Source organism: Neodiprion pinetum, chromosome 5, assembly GCF_021155775.2.
Source record: "Neodiprion pinetum isolate iyNeoPine1 chromosome 5, iyNeoPine1.2, whole genome shotgun sequence".
Classification (NCBI taxonomy): domain Eukaryota; kingdom Metazoa; phylum Arthropoda; class Insecta; order Hymenoptera; family Diprionidae; genus Neodiprion; species Neodiprion pinetum.
In genome coordinates, this window is record NC_060236.1 from 27,834,346 (window position 1) to 27,853,584 (window position 19,239).

The 19,239-nt window shown below is 34.7% G+C and overlaps 2 protein-coding genes across 5 annotated transcripts; one reads left to right on the forward strand and one right to left on the reverse strand.

The window, feature by feature from the left end:
• The first annotated feature begins 59 nt into the window (after positions 1–59).
• On the forward strand, positions 60–9,317 carry TER94 (transitional endoplasmic reticulum ATPase TER94). Its single transcript, XM_046627066.2, has 13 exons — positions 60–219; positions 1,730–2,089; positions 2,169–2,361; positions 2,573–2,807; positions 2,939–3,072; positions 3,626–3,874; positions 3,973–4,137; positions 4,276–4,398; positions 4,534–4,746; positions 4,863–5,171; positions 5,251–5,412; positions 5,501–5,655; positions 6,049–9,317. Exons 1-13 carry the CDS (start codon positions 203–205, stop codon positions 6,137–6,139), a joined length of 2,406 nt encoding a protein of 801 aa, XP_046483022.1. The 5' UTR covers positions 60–202; the 3' UTR covers positions 6,140–9,317.
• Positions 7,049–18,588, reverse strand: Atg18a (Autophagy-related 18a). 4 transcript variants are annotated; one of them, XM_046627071.2, is made up of 11 exons: positions 18,318–18,588; positions 17,043–17,125; positions 16,793–16,959; positions 15,487–15,681; positions 15,285–15,401; positions 15,048–15,202; positions 14,671–14,838; positions 14,364–14,471; positions 14,038–14,138; positions 11,784–11,846; positions 7,049–9,685 (listed from the first exon to the last, which is right to left on the reverse strand). In XM_046627071.2, exons 1-11 carry the CDS (start codon positions 18,452–18,454, stop codon positions 9,576–9,578), a joined length of 1,404 nt encoding a protein of 467 aa, XP_046483027.1. In that variant the 5' UTR covers positions 18,455–18,588; the 3' UTR covers positions 7,049–9,575. The 4 variants fall into 4 exon arrangements, with proteins under 4 accessions (XP_046483027.1, XP_046483028.1, XP_046483029.1 ...); XM_046627072.1 differs by having other exon boundaries at positions 11,790–11,846; positions 18,318–18,587; XM_046627073.2 differs by lacking the exon at positions 11,784–11,846 and having other exon boundaries at positions 18,318–18,587.
• Between the last annotated feature and the right edge of the window lie 651 nt (positions 18,589–19,239).

The following is a 19,239-nucleotide window of genomic DNA, read 5'->3' on the forward strand; positions in this document are numbered from 1 at the left end:
ATGAAAGTTATATGACTGTGCAGAATCGAATATAGGAACAATTTGAGATGGGTTCGCGAACGCGAATAAGCGGCCATGACAGATGTGAGTGGAGGATGTTCATTGGGTTAGCTGGCTGTCTGTGACTCGTGTTAGTTGCGAAGGGGGATCGTGATTGTAACGTTTGCATTTTTTTCCCAAGTTTATTAAAAAAAAATAAGATATGAGTGATCCTAAGAGGTAAGCGTATTGAATAATACAATGGTATTAAGTCCGGTTTCAGCAGGTCGTATTTTCGATAATATGTACACGATATCATCCGATCGGTTACTATTTTTTCCAATACCCTCAATTCACGGCCTCTACGCTTCCAAATTTTACGTTGTCATCATGTCGACGCCGACTCAAGTTTAACGAATTTCTTATACTTTCTATTCTCCCAATTCGCCCGGCTCTTTGTAAAGGTATTCATTATTTCACAATACGGATTAAATTTTGGCTTATTTTCGTGCCGTTTTATACCCATTTATCTTATTTACACCTGCGGACCGTGCGGTCATGGCCGCACAGCAGGCGTAACATGACAAAGGATTTTTCGATGAAACAAAAATTTGACGTGACAAAAAATTAAGCTCAAGTGGACAGAGACTAACTAGGAAGTCATTAATACAGTTTTGGAATTCCTACGTATTTCTCATTGTCAAATTGCTCGTATATTCAATCCTGTTTCACAGTCATTATTGTTATTATTATTCCTGTTAATATTACTGTTATAATAACCTACGTTATCACAATTGCTGCAATTACTACTCGACGATCACTTTGATCATTTATTATGATAGTTAACATTTTTCAACCTTTCTGCAATTTGTCCTTAAAGGATGTATTGTATATTCACGTAGGAATAACTTTTTATTTAGTATCAAAATACCTCGAATCTTGTCTGTATATACTTGCCTTATTTCGTTTCCTACCCTGAAAGTAGAAAAAAAAAATAGACTCATATTGAATTTTTTTCTATTATCGCTCTTGGTCCCAAAATTTTTTATCTGTGTTACCATTGTGTGAGTCTCATCTCGATGATGACATGTTATATTGAAAGTAATCAATTTTGAGTCCACTTTTTAGTCATTCTAAAATAAATTAAATTCTAAAGATCACAGAATATCTGTTTCTCAAAACCTGTTAAAACTCGCCGATTTTGTAGTATGTTATTTAAAGTTGTTTTTTATGGCTTCAGCTATTTTCCCCACTTCTGACGCACTGATCGGAAGAAAAATCATTTCTATTTTAAACTCCATGACATGCATAAAGTATTTACTTTCAATTGCGCGATGGGATTGGAAATGTGTATTACTGATTGCTATATCTTACTGTAATTTATATTAATCATTAGAATTATTTTAGAACAATGTGCTCAAGGTAGAGAAATGAAAGTCAGTTTCAAAAACTTAGAACCTATTAGGAATACAATCTCTTCATAACGGGCAGACACAAATTAAATAATAAATATACACATAATGAAATTTGATTGTAGACAAAAGTCTTAGAGTATTGAAGTATCTTGAGAATATAGTCAGTATTATGATTGGGACACCTTTCACATATTGCCATTTTTTATTCCAACTTCCAATTACGTCTGACTGTTGAAAACAATATTTGCAAAGTACGATAATATACCGAGCAATACTAAACCATCTACAAAGAATTGGCAATATTTACTTAATTTTTTACCTTACTATTATTCTAGTGGAGATGATCTCGCGACTGCGATTTTGCGCAAGAAGGACAGGCCAAACAGGCTTCTGGTGGCAGAGGCGATCAATGATGACAATTCAGTCGTCGGCCTCTCGCAGGAAAAAATGGATGAGCTACAATTGTTTCGCGGTGACACCGTACTTTTGAAAGGAAAAAGGCGCAAGGAAACCGTGTGCATCGTACTATCAGACGACACATGTCCAGATGAGAAGATACATATGAACCGTGTCGTCAGAAACAATCTGCGTGTCAGACTCAGCGACGTTGTATCCGTTCAAGCTTGCCCGGATGTTAAATATGGCAAACGTATCCATGTTCTACCCATGGACGACACTGTCGAAGGTCTTACTGGGTGAGATATTTGAAAACTTGTATACACACTTATTGGTCTGTTGGCATTCTTACTAACACAAATAATTTTTTCTTGCCAGAAATTTGTTCGAGGTGTATTTAAAACCATACTTCCTTGAGGCATATCGCCCAATCCATAAAGATGACAACTTCATCGTACGCGGAGGAATGCGCGCCGTAGAATTTAAAGTAGTTGAGACTGATCCAGGCCCGTATTGTATCGTTGCTCCGGATACAGTGATACATTGCGAGGGAGATCCAATCAAGCGAGAGGTGTGTACTTGATTTATAATTTGATTATAATGTTTTTATTGCAGATAAATTTAACTAGCTAAAGCATAATTCAATGTGTAAACATCAATGGCTACATAAAGCACTTTCTACACCCGAGTGACTTAACTTTCAATCGTCCAAGATGTTAATATTCGGTGTTAGTGCATCTTACAATGCTTCCAATTATTCTCCGTGCGCTGTCAATTCGCAGGAAGAAGAGGAAGCTCTCAATGCTGTTGGCTATGACGATATTGGTGGTGTTCGCAAGCAGTTGGCTCAAATTAAAGAAATGGTAGAGCTACCACTGCGGCACCCGTCCCTCTTCAAAGCAATCGGAGTCAAACCACCGCGCGGTATATTGCTCTATGGACCACCGGGAACGGGAAAAACCCTCATTGCACGTGCAGTTGCAAACGAAACTGGCGCTTTTTTCTTCCTTATTAATGGTAATCATATTGCGAATTGGTTTATAAATGCTTTGATATAACTCTCAGCACTATTCTACGAGCATCTTTGAATGGGATTTAATGTTCAAGTCACATGCATAAAATTAAACCTTATATTCTCATATCGATAGGACCTGAGATTATGAGCAAACTTGCTGGTGAGTCCGAGAGCAATTTGCGAAAGGCGTTTGAAGAGGCTGAGAAAAATTCACCAGCCATCATATTTATCGATGAATTGGATGCTATCGCTCCCAAGCGTGAAAAGGTTAGTAAAATACTGTATTCAAACGTGATATGGACAGTTAGTGACTTTGCTCTTTTCCCTCTAAGTCTATAAATTTGGTGATGGTTCAAATACGTGTTATTGATCATAGACAAGGTGTCTACTGCTCCTGAAATATCCTTAAATCTTGGGATTATCCTGGAAAACACAAATTGCTCCTTTAGTTCTGGAAAAGTCATGAAATGTTTTGATTTATCTTGAAAAAGTTGACGTAATATATTTTTGTTTGTAACTGTGACATATCATTTGTAATACGTGTCCTGATGCGTTGAATTTTAGCCTATGACGGATTATGCAGTCGATAGCAACTCACTCTGTATATAAACTGCTATATAAATTTTATGATTCAACATGTAACCATCCTCTGTATCCTATCCTGAAAATTCATAATCCTATTGTCCCGGAACTAGTCGTGGAATCTGATTACTTGATTGCAGTAGACACATTGCATAGAAAAGAAAAAAAATTCAGCATTTTTCGCAGATTTATCATGTTACAATTTAGATTTATAATTTTTTGACATTTTATTTACCAGACCCATGGAGAGGTGGAGAGACGTATCGTCTCACAATTGCTGACGCTGATGGATGGTATGAAACAAAGTTCCCACGTTATTGTAATGGCTGCGACAAATCGACCAAACAGCATTGACGGAGCTCTTCGTCGTTTCGGACGATTTGACAGGGAAATTGACATAGGTATTCCCGACGCAACTGGACGTCTTGAAATTTTACGTATTCATACCAAAAATATGAAACTAGCCGACGATGTCGAATTAGAAGAGGTCAGTTATGTTAATTTGGATTTTTTTATCAAATAAAAATGACATTTTGTTTTATACCATTTGTTGACACTTATATTGACACTGTCATTTTCTTTCAGATTGCCGCTGAGACTCACGGTCATGTCGGTGCTGATCTAGCCTCATTGTGCTCTGAGGCTGCCCTTCAACAGATTCGAGAAAAGATGGATCTGATTGATTTAGAGGATGACCAGATCGATGCCGAGGTTCTCTCCTCTCTTGCTGTCACAATGGAAAACTTCAAGGTAAATGAATAAATACTATTTTCTCTAGGCTTCGATTTACACGAAATTAGACACAGCAGTAATTTGTTTTCGACAACCTTTGAATAACTTGATTTCACTTGTAATTAATATTTTTTTTCCTTTTCCTACAATCTTCAGTATGCGATGAGCAAAAGTAGTCCCAGTGCATTACGTGAAACGATTGTGGAAGTACCTACAGTTACGTGGGAAGATATCGGCGGACTGCAAAACGTCAAACTGGAACTTCAAGAGTTGGTTCAGGTCAGTAATAAAGTCAATTAAATTCCCAAGTTATAAACACCTTATGAGCGTGCATCGAGTCATCTCATTTTAACAATTCGGTCACTGAAAGTCAATTCACTCATCAATAAAGTGCCTATTTTCTTCAAATTCCAGTATCCTGTTGAACATCCAGACAAGTTCTTGAAGTTTGGTATGCAGCCATCGAGGGGAGTTTTATTCTATGGACCACCTGGTTGTGGTAAAACACTTTTGGCCAAAGCTATTGCTAACGAGTGCCAGGCTAACTTCATTTCGGTTAAGGGACCAGAATTGTTAACCATGTGGTTTGGTGAATCTGAAGCAAACGTGCGAGATGTCTTCGACAAGGTACATCTGATTATTAACATTCGGTGAATAATTCTCAACTCAAGTTATGAGCAAATGAAAAAGCGCATGTTCCAAAATTCGAATTTATTTCAATACTTGATATCTTGCAACACTAGGCTAGATCAGCGGCTCCATGTGTATTGTTCTTCGATGAACTGGATTCAATCGCTAAGTCACGCGGCGGAACTGTCGGTGATGCTGGAGGTGCGGCTGACCGCGTGATAAATCAGATACTTACTGAAATGGACGGAATGGGTGCCAAGAAAAATGTATTCATCATCGGAGCAACAAATAGGCCTGACATCATTGACCCAGCTATTTTACGACCAGGTCGTCTCGATCAGTTGATCTACATCCCTCTACCGGACGAAAAGTCACGAGAAGCAATCTTCAAAGCTAATCTACGCAAGTCCCCTGTTGCCAAGGTGCGTCGATCACAGGATAAGAGGGCACTATGCGTGGACCATAGCCCTGCAAATTCTTATCCATGTTTCTCTGTACTAGGATGTCGACCTGACCTACATAGCTAAGGTAACGCACGGTTTCTCCGGTGCTGATCTTACCGAAGTTTGTCAAAGGGCTTGCAAATTGGCGATTAGGCAATGTATCGAGTCAGAAATACGTCGCGAACGAGAACGTGCTGCAAACCCGAATGTTTCCATGGACGTTAGTATTGTTAATATTGTTACAGGCTTCTGTTTCCCCTTGCATTTATCTATTTCATTCTTGTAAGAAAATATATCTCACATCACAGATGGACGAGGATGATCCCGTACCTGAAATCACCAGAGCTCACTTTGAAGAAGCTATGAGGTTTGCGCGTCGTTCAGTATCCGACAATGACATTCGTAAGTACGAAATGTTTGCTCAGACCCTTCAACAATCTCGAGGATTCGGAACGAACTTCAGGTGAGCAAGACCACTTAAGCTATATAGCTGAAGAGTTTTATTTTTGCCTAAACAATTTATCAAAGGTCCCAATAGTATATCTTTCTATTTAACTGTTTATTCGTGTAAAGATTTGACCAAATAATTTTACCCTTGCGTTAATTTTCTTCAACTCATAGTTTTTCCAACCGAAAATCAGGTAACTCGTGTCTTACAAAATTGATGTTATCAGATTGGTATATTAAACGCATAGGTGTTTTTCTTGACACAATCAATAATTATGGAATATTCTGTACATCTTTTGTGTCTATGACAAATTGTACACCGAATCATCAAACAATTTGCTACAGCTTATGTTTCATAGAAGAAATTACTTTCTCATAACCACTTAACTTGGTTTTGTTTTTCTCCTAGATTCCCGCAAAGCGGCACAGGAGGTACGCAGGACACGACGCAGGGAGACCCTACGTTCCAAGATGACGGTGATGATGATCTATATAGCTAAGTCTTCATTTAATCGTATCTCATCTCTCTTTGAGTACATGTGTAAAGGGTCTATATTTGCATACATCGATTACATACACATATATTAGCTCAAGGTAACATCTTTTTCCCATAGTTGGTGGAAAGCCTGAGTAAAAGATGAAGTTAATTAAAATTTGATTGGAATGGTTAAAATAAAAAACAAATAAAAAACTAAATTAATTGAAGCGAATAAAATTTTATGTAATGTATATCAGTAGGTTAAGATTTATTGTAATTGAAATATACATTATGAAAGATTTTATGTATTACATGGTAAAGAGAAAGAAGAACAAACATTGAAAAAAACTCAGAATTTTAATTGAATAATAAACATACAAAAACTTCCTCATATAGAGTTTGTAACGAAAGGAGGAATAATGTTACGCCATGCTACTTTACATCAGGTGTATCTAGTATCCGAAATCTTTTACAAAAGTGCGAATCATGACGATGTTCAAGAGTATTAAAAAATTTGAGAAAAAGAACAACGAAGACGAGAATTTGTAAGTTTTCACTCACATTCATCAAACTTTGGCAAATTTCTTACTCGCAGTTTTATTTTATTCGGAAATTGTACTAAATCATACCATAACTTGCCGTTTATGCTGGCTTACAATTAAACAAATAAGCAGGCGGACTACTTAAAATCGAAGTAAACGATAATTGATAGACCCTTTTTTCATGTACAACCACCACATTTGCTACTCTTGTTATAAGATGAATCATTTCCAAAATGAAATACCAGGGTTCAATTGTAACTGGCGTAGATTTTGCATTGCAATGTGGCTGAACTCTACACGAGAATCCTTTTGCCTCTGAGAGGAAGGAGATCCCTAAGTTTTTTTTTTTTGTTACCCCGAGTGAAACATCTTGGTTTTTTAAATGAAAGATAATTTCTTACACACCTCTGTACCAATATTTTGTTGATAGCGCAAGTACCGCTTATCGGCAAATAAACAAAAAATCGAATGAATTCTTTTATTCGAGATTAAAAATTCACCGAGCTTTGTGATTCATACATGAATTGCATGAAAGATGAAATTACCTGCCACTCTGTGAATAGGAATAAGTCCACAATAACTTCGGCTTCTCGAGTATAGTTTGATCAAGAAACATAGACGTGAAATAAAAAAACTATGGAAAATTGGCAGCGTAAGATACAAAAGTATATTGATACTTTCATAGGTATATGATCATAAATGTTCCATCTTGTACACATACTTACACATGTTCTAGTATGTTTAAAACTTTTACATTATATTATTATAATTATTGATTAAAACTGAGATTACACTGAGAGTGTATTATCGTTGATATGTTTTCCATCTCGCTCTCTCTCTCATTCTTTTTCTCCTCCTCCGTGAGTGTTTTTTGAAGTAATTTCGTGTTACGGTGTAATAAAATAAAAAAATTTTGAATAAGCGAGTTCCTTTTGTACTGCTGCATAAAATTAGAGGAAGCAAAATAAAAAATGGATGAAACAAAGTTATTTAAAAATGCACTTGTTTTCAATTATAACGGAGAAAAAATTATTATCCCACATTTCGTTCCAGTTCTCAGCAATCCGTATTGTCTTGTCGACTGTTATGTGTTGTATGATCCTCTGGAAGAGAAACAAAAATAAATCAATTCTGTAGCGAATTGTTGGTGGTGAACTAACGCTGTTGTTATGAATATTACCCATCTTATTATTAATCTTATTCTCATATGAACACATTCATTATCATGTTATAATAACGACAACGATTAGAAGAAGACAAAAAACTGTCCTTCATCATTCGGATTCTTACATGTATTTCACATACAAATATCTTGACGAGATGCGTTTGAGATAATTTTTATTCAAAAATTGTTTTACTTAACGTTTAAATTTTATTCGCAGTGAAAAATAATTACATTACACGTGATTCGTTATAGTAGATATGAACAATGATAATATTAATATGCACATCCTCACAACAGCACTGAATATGGTAGATCCAAATACCATGATCCAGGATGAGAAAAAAAAATAAAAAATAGTTCATCACGATTATTATCATCACTATAATACTCAACTAATACATTAAATATGCCTAGATTTCTCTGATTAAAACCACAAGATACATAATGATATCCTATGTACCTATAGATGAGGTAATCTTAACAAGTAAAAATAAAAATTAGCTACAATTTGCTAGCGTGCTCATACATGTATTGGTACGAAATTATACATAACAGTATTAATACGTAAGCTTTTTTTTTTTTTATTTACAATCGTTATTCGTTTTTTCTTTTTTTTTTTAAACTCCTTTTTATTGTATATTTTTTGAATTAATTTAATCGTAATTATTTTTATAAAATTAAAACTACCAAACAAGACTTAAATTAGTATAAAACTGTCTCAAATTATCGTAGATCTTCCATTACACTGGCCTGGCAAATGACACACCGAATGCTCCCGTCTATTAACCACTAGATACAATAAATCGAGATGCATAGGTCCGTCATTTCGTGACATACGGATATTACAGTTACACACAGTAAACACAGTGTTTCTACGTAATGATGTAAAATAAAATTAATAATCGAAAAATATGATCGACTTCATATCCCCAAGTAGGTCTACGATTGGCACCAATTTTTTATTTCTTATTTGTGATTTTTTTCGTTTTTATTGATTTATTCATTATTTATTTTTTTATTTTTTTTTGCTTTCGAAAAAAAAAACTAAAATATAATAAACTAGAGAGAGAGAGAGAAAAATTGTATGTATGTGGAACCGATAATAATTTTGGTACACCTTAAAAACATTTCTTTTTATGACCTTTACTATCTATTGACCTTTATCTCTCTTTACATATTACTGATAATGATTTAAATTATACTTTTTTAAGGTATGTATTTTGATAAATTTTGTCTTTGTATTTTTGCTTCAACAGTTTTCAACGTATGTTTAAAAAGGCTTTATTGTCGTTCGCCTGCGGTTTTAAAATATGAGAATGTGGTCCACTGTGCTCATTGTTTCTTTTTTCCTCATTTTCGTTATTATTTTCAATTGAGTAAATCTATGCCAATATACTCAGCCATTCTTCAATTTATAAAAAAAAAAAAAAGTTGTAAATACGTTTATAATCCGTAACCGAGAGACGGCGAAACCTTGTTCTTGTTTAACACAATCCACTGCACAAGAATATTTCATCGTTCATTAAATTTTCTCCAATGGTAAACAATTAGAGATGTAATATTGATTTACAAAAATATATCAGAAGAAAATAATGTGGCTTCTATTAATGGAGTAGCAAGACAAATTTAATCAAAGAAAAACCTGGAAAACTTTCAGAAAGCTGTATGTATCGACACAGACTTAGCCATGTTCCACGTGTTGAATTATTTTATCATTACAAAATCCCTTAAAGATATGTCAAAGATAGTTTTCAATCAGTCCTTTGTGTGACCGGTGGAAACTCGGTGTCGTCATCCAAACGAAAACCGCCCTTGGGTGGACTTTCCGTAGCAGCTACCATCTCGTGAAACTTTTCTGAGTCTACAAACGATTATTATTAATTTATTTATTCTTTTTTCATGATCCAAGCTTCAGATATTTGCGACATGTGGATTAAATTGTGCGTGACGGTGTGATCATATAACATGTGCATGTGAGTAGGTTTAAAGACAAAAATATTGGAACAGACAATAATTTTGTCAATAATTATGGAGGCATTTTGTACATATGTGTTATATAATGATGTAGTACAATCGAAAGCATGTCAAGTACCACGTGGAACAAATGTATTGGCTGGATGGATGGACAAAAAAAATAAATAAATAAATTAGTTGCAACAGTTTTAGAACTTTTTAATAAACGTGTAGACGGTTTTGCAGAATTCAATAATACAATTATCACAGTTCATGTATCCAGTACAATTGATGAAAACAGATAATTTTTTTTATTGTTTTGCATAAATCAGGGTGTATGAAAATCCAGGAAATGATATTTTTTCGAAAAATTAATAGCGCACATTGATGGAAAAATTGATCCCATGTTGTGAAACGAGGTCTCTCTCCCCTTTATCATTCACATACATTAGATACGATGCAGAAAAATATACAAGTACATAAATTAACTAAATAACCAATCATGCAATCGTGCAAAATTTTTATTATCAGTTTTTCACTTTGGTTGTTTTATCGTTATTCTTAATAATCGAATGAGAATTTTTCCTCAAATTTTCATCAGATATATCTATCGCAAAAATATTCGGATAATCGTATGCGGTTAATGTATTTTAATGTGAAAGGGAGAGAATATATGAAAATAATAAATCAAGATGACATGAAATAAAAATTTTATCTTTTGATGTAAAAAAAAACAAGATATCAACAAATACTCGGGGTAATGATACAATGTATATAATGATCAGATAAAATATAAATACCTTTAGAGTGAACATAAATTAGCTGTAATTAATATTTACTTATACAACAATCTATATCTTTTACATTTTAAACTATAGAGTGTCTCTAATGAATGACAAGACATCTATAGGTGTTACTGCCTTTTTCGAAATTTTTTTTTGTTTCTTACTGTTATCGTATGAACGTATATGATGTTTTGTTATCTGGTGTAAAATGTTGTTACATGTTGTATTATATGCGAGTGGTTTGTATCTCGATATGGGATTGATTCGTTTGAATTGGCTGGAGAAATGTTGTGAAGTATTTGCTGGTCCACACTTCGTCAGAATATCATTGAATGTAATTATGTAATTCCATGCAACAAAAAAAAAAAAAAACTGGAACTGACATTAATAATAATTTAATCAGAAGCAACAACAATCCGAAAATTCTTCAAAGCTTTCAAACCGACAGTGTAGTGCATTTTTAATTCGATTTCGATTATGCGTTAGCAATTGAAAGAAAAGAAAAAGTGCAAGAGAAATTGAACAATTCATGGGTAGGAAAGAAATAATAGTAATAATAATAATAACAATAATAATTATAATAATATTGAGATACTTGATAGAATTTGTGATTACTCCACTGCATCCTCAATCAAAGAAAAGCATACAGGGACACAAAAAATCTTAATATTCTCCTAGACCAGTTATTTACTCAGAGTTTATACTTTCTACAGGTGGTTTCATTTTCTTTTACTACATTTTCTCATTTCTGTTTCAAAGCACAGCATTAAGCGATATTGTACATATAATATACCGTTAAAAAATCTATAACATTTAACGCAAAAATACAAGCAGCTAATAGTTTATTGTAGCCTAATAATTAAGGATAGTTTTTTTTTTGTCTCCTAATATTTGCAATATCAAATTGAAACTACATGCTATATTTCTCAAGTACAGGTGTAATTCTTAATACATCGTTATTCAGTGTTACTGTTGCAAAAATATTGTTCAGAACTTAACTAATCGTGAAATTTCAGCTTTCTCAGTTTAGTATTCGTCGGACGATATTCAAATATGTGTCACGGCTATGGGTTCGATGAGCACTTGGCCAAGGTAAGCATATCGAAGTATGAATGTACAGTGAGACGAAGAGAGAGGACACGAGGTGGTATGAATGATAATATTGATAACCATATTATAATGTAATAAGAAAGTGAGAAGTGGGGGAGAAAGAGGACATACCAGTACCTGACATGGCGTCTGGCGAGCGGCCGCGCAATGCACCCGCGTAGCTATTTATGCAGCCTTCCGTAGATAATAAAAAGAAAAAAAATATATATGTATATATACATCAAGTGTGGTAAACTGAAGTTCTCTATCCCCCAAGAGATCGTCTGTCTCGTAAGGGGGCTAGAAGGCTGTAGAATTTAACATTTCTCAATCGCTAAAAGATTATTCGCAATATAGAAGGTTATCGATTAGTAGCTTTTTGATCATCGTTGGAGGAAGCAACAAAATCCATACTAAGAATAAATATGTGAACATAAAAATTTCTCAAATCTACCAATTTTTAAATTCTAATTCTGTTGTATTCTATGTTCGCTGTACGTATATCTTTATACCAGTGAAATAATAACAACATGCTCGACTACGCCAATGTACGGTTCAAAATATCTTCACCTATACTAGATTAATTTTTGTTCAGGTGCTCAAAGATACCAAAAACTAATGATCATCAGTGGACAGAATGGAAAAATAGTCACCATTAGGATACTACAGACATACACAACTGTTAGATTCAATTACCTAATCTTAATATTATGAGCAATTCACTGAAGAAAATGTGAAACGTTCTCAAGTTATGCATATCGAAAAACTTACATCACAGTTTTATTGCGGTTTTTTATCACTAAATAAATCATTAAATGACACGTTCATTACTATAAACTAAATAATAACTGACTATCCGTAAACGGAAGAAATTTATGCACGTTCTAATGATTCTCCTAGTTTTTTCTCTTCAGTAAAATGTTGGTGATAAAACACTGAAACTGCTCATTTGTGAAATCAACTTTACCAGGTATACAATTGATGGATGATAAATTAGTAAGCAAAAGACTTGAGGATTCGTAAATTTTACAGCTTAAATTATGAAGGAAAATTAAAATATATCAATTGAATTGGCAAGCATTTCCTATCAGTGATGCGACAAATAAATTGTTGCGATATTGCTATTTTTTTGTACAGAGGCAGCTAAAATTAAAAAAAATTGATCAAATGATTATCAAATCACTGAATACAATAACGACAAATATTTTTCTTCGTGTAGTTATACTTCTGTGAGAAAATCAATGGTGCACTTGAAATAACTAGATGATTCATAAAAATAAAATAGCGAGAAAATGGTGACAAAGAAGCGTCAAACTACTTGGCTGGATTTTTAACTAATTGGAGAATAAGTGGGATAGGATATTGCTTCTTCTCTCTCCATCCATCACACTTGACCTTAAAGTTATGTGGTGCAAATATCAAATCAGTTTCATAACAGTGATAACACGTCCGAATTCATTACTAATAAAGGGCTGCTGTTTTTAATATTGATGTAGGTGTTTTTACTCAGGAACAATATCGACGGCCTAATAAATTAAACAGAAAACGTACCTTTCAAACTCTGACACATAAAATCACAATTTTTCAACTTCAGGACATTGTGTTGAGTCAAGTATCTGTGTATGATGAATATTAATTCGATTCGGTATTAGATAACGAACAGAAAAAATTCAACTCATAAATCTCACTAAATAAAGAAGTAAACAATAATGATGAACATCAAACGATAAGTTAGAAAATATTTTGAACCATAAAACAGTCATGCATAAAAGAATTTAAAAAAAAAAAATGAAAAGAAAAACAGAAAGAAACACGTTACTTCTCCAAGTTGTGTATATTTCGTATATATTGTATGGCAAAAAAATAACAGAAGAGGTTCGATTTACCTAATCTGTCTGCGCTTCTCTCACGTAGAATTCTTGACTGATTGCAAATCAGACATTTTCATTGTTACGCTGTAGGTACAGCAAATAACATAAAATGACTGATAGGGTATTTGATTCCTTCAATTTGCAGCATTTAAATCAATTGTCAACAAAGTAGGATGTGCTGCAATTGTATCGTATCTAATCCAAAGGAATAACACTTTTTCAGTACGACAATTAGTTTTAGACACATTTGTTATTGAATTCTCAGACCTTGCGTTGACCTGGTTTCCAGAAATGCCACAATATTAAAATTGATGACACATGTTATCTTGTATGTACACACCTAATCAGTCATCGAACTTTACGTGATTCAAGCATTTTACTATATGCCAGTTTTTACTGTTGGCAGTACAAGTAACTTTTGATTGTAAAATAATTTGAGGAAGTAGGACTTAACACTATATCATGCAGCTCGAGCTGTGAAGCATGAAATTCAGATTACATATAGTAAAAAATACCTGTGTTTTGTACTGTTTGAGCTGCCGCAGGTGTTTCTACAGTTGCAGATGCTGTTGTAGATACGGTTGGACCATCTATTTCATCCGGCTTGCCGTCCAGCCTGCACAAAATTGAAAGCATTTCATAGATGTAAAATTGAGCGTTGTACTTTTACAAACGACTTATTTTTTTCTTGCAATCCCTTATTTTCATTTTTTTCTAGTTTATAATTTTTCGGATTTTCATGCTTTAAATTTTGACTTCCGACAAAGGAAATCAAATGAACAGAAATCCTAGATACAAGGTAACGGAAAAACAATGTTAAATGAATACAAGTACAACTTACCTGTGCTGTTTCAGTAGAGTGCAATCTCCCCCTTCTACCATATCAAGATTATAAACGTAGAGATATCCATCTGCACTGGCCACTAATAGCCTCAACACTTTCTGTATCCTATTTGCAAAAGTACGAATATATTTTTTGTTATTATTCTATAGATATATGTTAATTCCATTAATTTTCTCGCAATTTGCAGATGTTACATCGTTCTGAAAAATTGTACGTAGATAGAAAACTGGGAGAACCTGATGAACACATTTCATATTGTAGAAATGCGATAAGTTCCATCAGAGTCATTAACGTTAGAACTTACGTAGTGATGGCACAAACATTTCTCAGTCCCTGGAAAGGTAGATGTACGCTGGCAAAAGCACGTCCCTGATTGAAAACATCAGTTACCTGAGATGGCAAATAATTCGCTGATGCCGATACTGCTTTTGTAAAAAAGCCCATCCAACTTTGAACTTCCTCTGAAGCTGGTCTAGATTTCCAACAGGTGAAAATTGCAGTAATAATGATTTTACACCCGAGTTAGAAAATTCAGTGGAAAGGAGAGATTAATTGGTTTAAATAAAATGGTAATGTACAGACATTAAATCGACAAATCTTTGCACAAGTCTTTAAACGAATACTGTGACATAAAAAAAGTGAAACGACGACGTCAATGTAAAGAGGCAAATTAATACTTACGCTTCTTTTGGTTCTTCCAGTTTGAAAACGTGCACAGTTTCAGTGTTACTCGAACAGCAAAGAAACAGAGAGTCCATACTAAATGCAAGGCTGCTGATAGATACGCATCTCTTAACACCTCGTCGAAATTCGAATAATTTAGCACCATCGTGTACCTTAAAAATCGATAAATAAGAGAAATAAGACTGCAAGTAGGAACAAAAAATTACTGAAAAATGAAAGCTGTGAATTGCTTACATGGAAAACTCTGATAACAGTTCCTTTTTCTGAAGCCGTCGCTACTTTATTTCCTGATGGATTAAAGGCAAGAGCTGCCAAAGGGCTGTCATGTGCTGGTATCATCGTCTTGGCTTGCTGGAAAAGTAATTTAATGCAATTACAGAACGTGTGCAACATGAGGAGCAGGCATACGTGAATAAGATTTCAAAATTCCACTCACAAGGTTGATGGCATCGAATATCTGTACTTCTCCTATTGTGTTTGAGCCAGGATAGGCGAGGTAACAACTGTCGCTGTTTATGGAGAGCGTACAGAGTCCCGCGAGATTCGGAGGTGTGTCACGGATTGTATGAAGCACCTTCATATCCCTGATATTGTGAATGTAGAGTGATTCCTCGAGACATACCACCAGTCTCTGTATGCAAAAAAGGAATTCTGATAATTTTTCTACAGGTACATAGAAATTAACAAGAAAATAAAAAGTATCCATAAAAAATATTTTTATCACACATGCGTCCAAAACGCGATTTTAGATACCTGTAACACGTGCCTAAAATGGCCGTTTGCAGCGCTGTTGCGTAGTTTGAATCATATAGAGCATTACGCACGTGCATTTTGTTGTATAGAGCACAGTAAAATCATTTTCGATGCATTTATGATAAAAAATATTGTATGCAATCAGTGACGAAACCAGTTTTCGTCAATTGTTGCATAAAGTACTATTTTTAACACATGTATGAAATAGGCCTTTCTTCTCACATGTAATTGCTCATTTCGAGTGCGGGCTTCACTTTCGTATCATTTTCTCAGGCAGATAGTGAGTAACGGATTTTTCTCCTCCTAATCGTAATCTTAATCCTAATCTTAAACCTCTTAATCGATTTTCCTCCTCCTAATCATAATCTTAATCCTAATCTTAAACCTCTTAATGGATATTACCTCCTCAGGGAGATAGTAACGGATTTTCCTCCTCCTAATCGTAATCTTAATCCTAATCTTAAACCTCTTAATGGATATTACCTCCCTAGGGAGGTAATGAGTCGATTACCTAATTATCTTCTTAGAAATGTAATGAGTTCATTACCTCATTATCTTCGTAAAGAGGTAATGAGTTCGATATATCCCTAAGAGAAGTAAGATCCATTATCTACCAAGGGAGGTAATCAGCAATCTAATAAAACTGAATGATTTTGTGTATCAATCATTATTCTTATGATTAATTCATATAAGTCAAATCAAATATAAAACATAAATATTTTATTGTATCCTACATGCAGAAAAAAGGACTTATACATGCACTAGTTGAAAAAAACATGTTGTGCAACAGGGAAGGGCAATTACTAGAAATAGACCATTTTCCCCTCCTTGTTGCAAAATTTACTATTCTCAAAGACACAGAATTTAGATTTCTTTTTATCCAGTATTAGAAATTTCAGATATAAAAGAAATTCTAGAAACATAATAATAAGATTACATAACAGAGTTACCCCAGATATTTACCGTTACTTTGGATAAAATTTACTAACCGCTCTATTCAATTTCACAGCCAAAATGGTATTGGAATAACTGTAGTTGCAGATTTCAGTCCCTTTACGAAAATGGCATACTTTCAGCTTACGGGGGGAGGAGAGGCTGACCACTGCCACAAGACTGCTGCTGAACAGCCGCTCGACAATGCATATGTCTTCAGAATCTGTACAGAATTACCGAACAGTTTCAACTGAATAAAATTTAGTTACTTCAACAACCTTTGATTGAAAAAAAGGTGTTACTTACCATTTTCATAAATTTTTTCCAGGTGATCAACAGAGTTGAGCGAGAAGATTTTGTGGCCAGACTTCGTGCCAACTGCGAGGGATCTAATAAATTGATAAAACAATTTAATTTACTTGTATATAACTTGAAAAGAATACATGAACAACTTTTTGTTTCCATTTATCGAAGTACTAATAATAGGTTGATGGAATTCGTACTGAAGATTGGCATATTGTTTGTATTTGACAATATAAAAATTAAGGCTACAAAATATTTACTTTTCTTTTATTTTGAATTTAATTTATCAATTATTTTGTCAAAATTTACGACCATTACAAGGTCATAACTAGAAAAACTAATATACAATAAAATGTGTTTGTCAAGTGTTTAATTTGATACGTAATGAAGTTGAAAAATTGTATCAACTGTCATAATAATTGCAAGTAACAAATAACTAAACAGTGCAAGAAGTTCATCACTGTATTCGACATATGTTCAAAGCTCTGAGGTAAAGTACACAAAGGATCATTAGTATTCTGAGTCTGTCATGCCATTGGTCGATGGTATTTCGCAAGATTTGTGGCTGCAGCTTCAGCAATAACGAATGAACAGACATTGCATTTCTTTAATTATTCTTATGACAATTGATAAAAATGCAGATTAGTTATGCATGGGAAAGAAATTTAGATGCACAGCAATGAAAACAGGCAATAATAAATAGATCGAAAAAAAAATATAGATGAAATGAAAAAATTAGAAAGGATAAACAGATAGCCTCGAGCTTTGTGTATGTGCATACTACTACTAAGCATATTTCGTGTTTTTGCACTAAACTGTTGCATCATCGTGTTTCACGAATTACGGTTTTAAGCACTGTTGAACGATGATTGTACTTTGCAAATCAGGAAGATAATTCTTCATGACGTATAGAACGATTATTTTCGTCTCGCAAATTACAAAACAAAAATAAACTAATAAAAATATGACAGAAGTCGTGATGAATTATCACCTTTTTCCCCCAGTGTGCGTATTGTGATCTAATAATAATATTGCGAGGAAAAATGAAAATGATAAAGAAAAAATACACAATAGATATACATATATCTATACGCGCGTACGCGTTCTGTTTACGCGCTGTTAGTGGTCCAGGGAAGGCGAAATTTGGATGTTAATGATTTTCGAAGGCATTTCGTAATTCTTAAAGAAGGTGGATACGATGACGTGGGACTGTGACGAATATGGTATAAAATAATACGTAATAGGTTGGTCATTAGCATTTACGAGTTGTTTACTTACGTGCAATCTTGATTGAAATTAACAAAGAAAACACCACTCTGAGGATCCGAGGTTTGACTTGCAAGGTTCATGAGTCCAGATATTCCGTATTTAAATCCCTGTGTCAACACATCAACGTTGCGCGCTAGATTTTGCATAAATCAGACGACTGCCTTTTAGATATAACTTTCGTTGGATTATACGACCTTGGAAGAATTACCCTCCAAACACGTACGCTCGCTTGGCCGGACTGTTATTCCGTATCCATATTGAACCTGAAACAGCTGACATTCTTCGCTGACCATGGAACGACGAAATTGAAACATCAGATGGCGTTCCGTCGTTCCCTTAGCTGCTATCTCGCTTCTCCTCGTCTTACCGCGTTCTCTCTTTCATTGTCTTCCGCTGGCCTGCGCGCGCAACAGAGACCATGAAAAATATATATAGTAATACTAGAACGATCACTGCCGTGGTGGGGGACTGGGCTTCAGGAGAGAGAGATAGCGTGGTTGAACACTGATCTCTATATAATAGGTATGAAAGTGTCGTCTCCTTCTATCAACTACTGCGCATGCGTGGGAGAGTCTAAGCCAGGGGTGGGCAGTAAATTTTCGCGGTCCCTTTCGGTCCGCCAAATTCCAGGGGCCCTCTGAGAGCCCCGGCCGATTGCTTCGAGAAATCTGGTCGAACGCCAGACCTTCCACGAACAGAACGAAATCACAATAGCAAGCACTCCCTCGATACAGGAATTTTTCGGCTTAGGACTTAACTATTTTCTTTGTGAATCATAAATTTCGGGATTATATTGTTCCTTGGGACTGGGACGGTCACGTAGGTGCTTGTCGGCCTTCAACCTTTTTCCCCGGAATGGGTAGCCTGGCAGGACCAACTGCGTCAGCTGGCCACCCCAGGTCTAAACGAAACAAAGCCCGTGCGAAACATG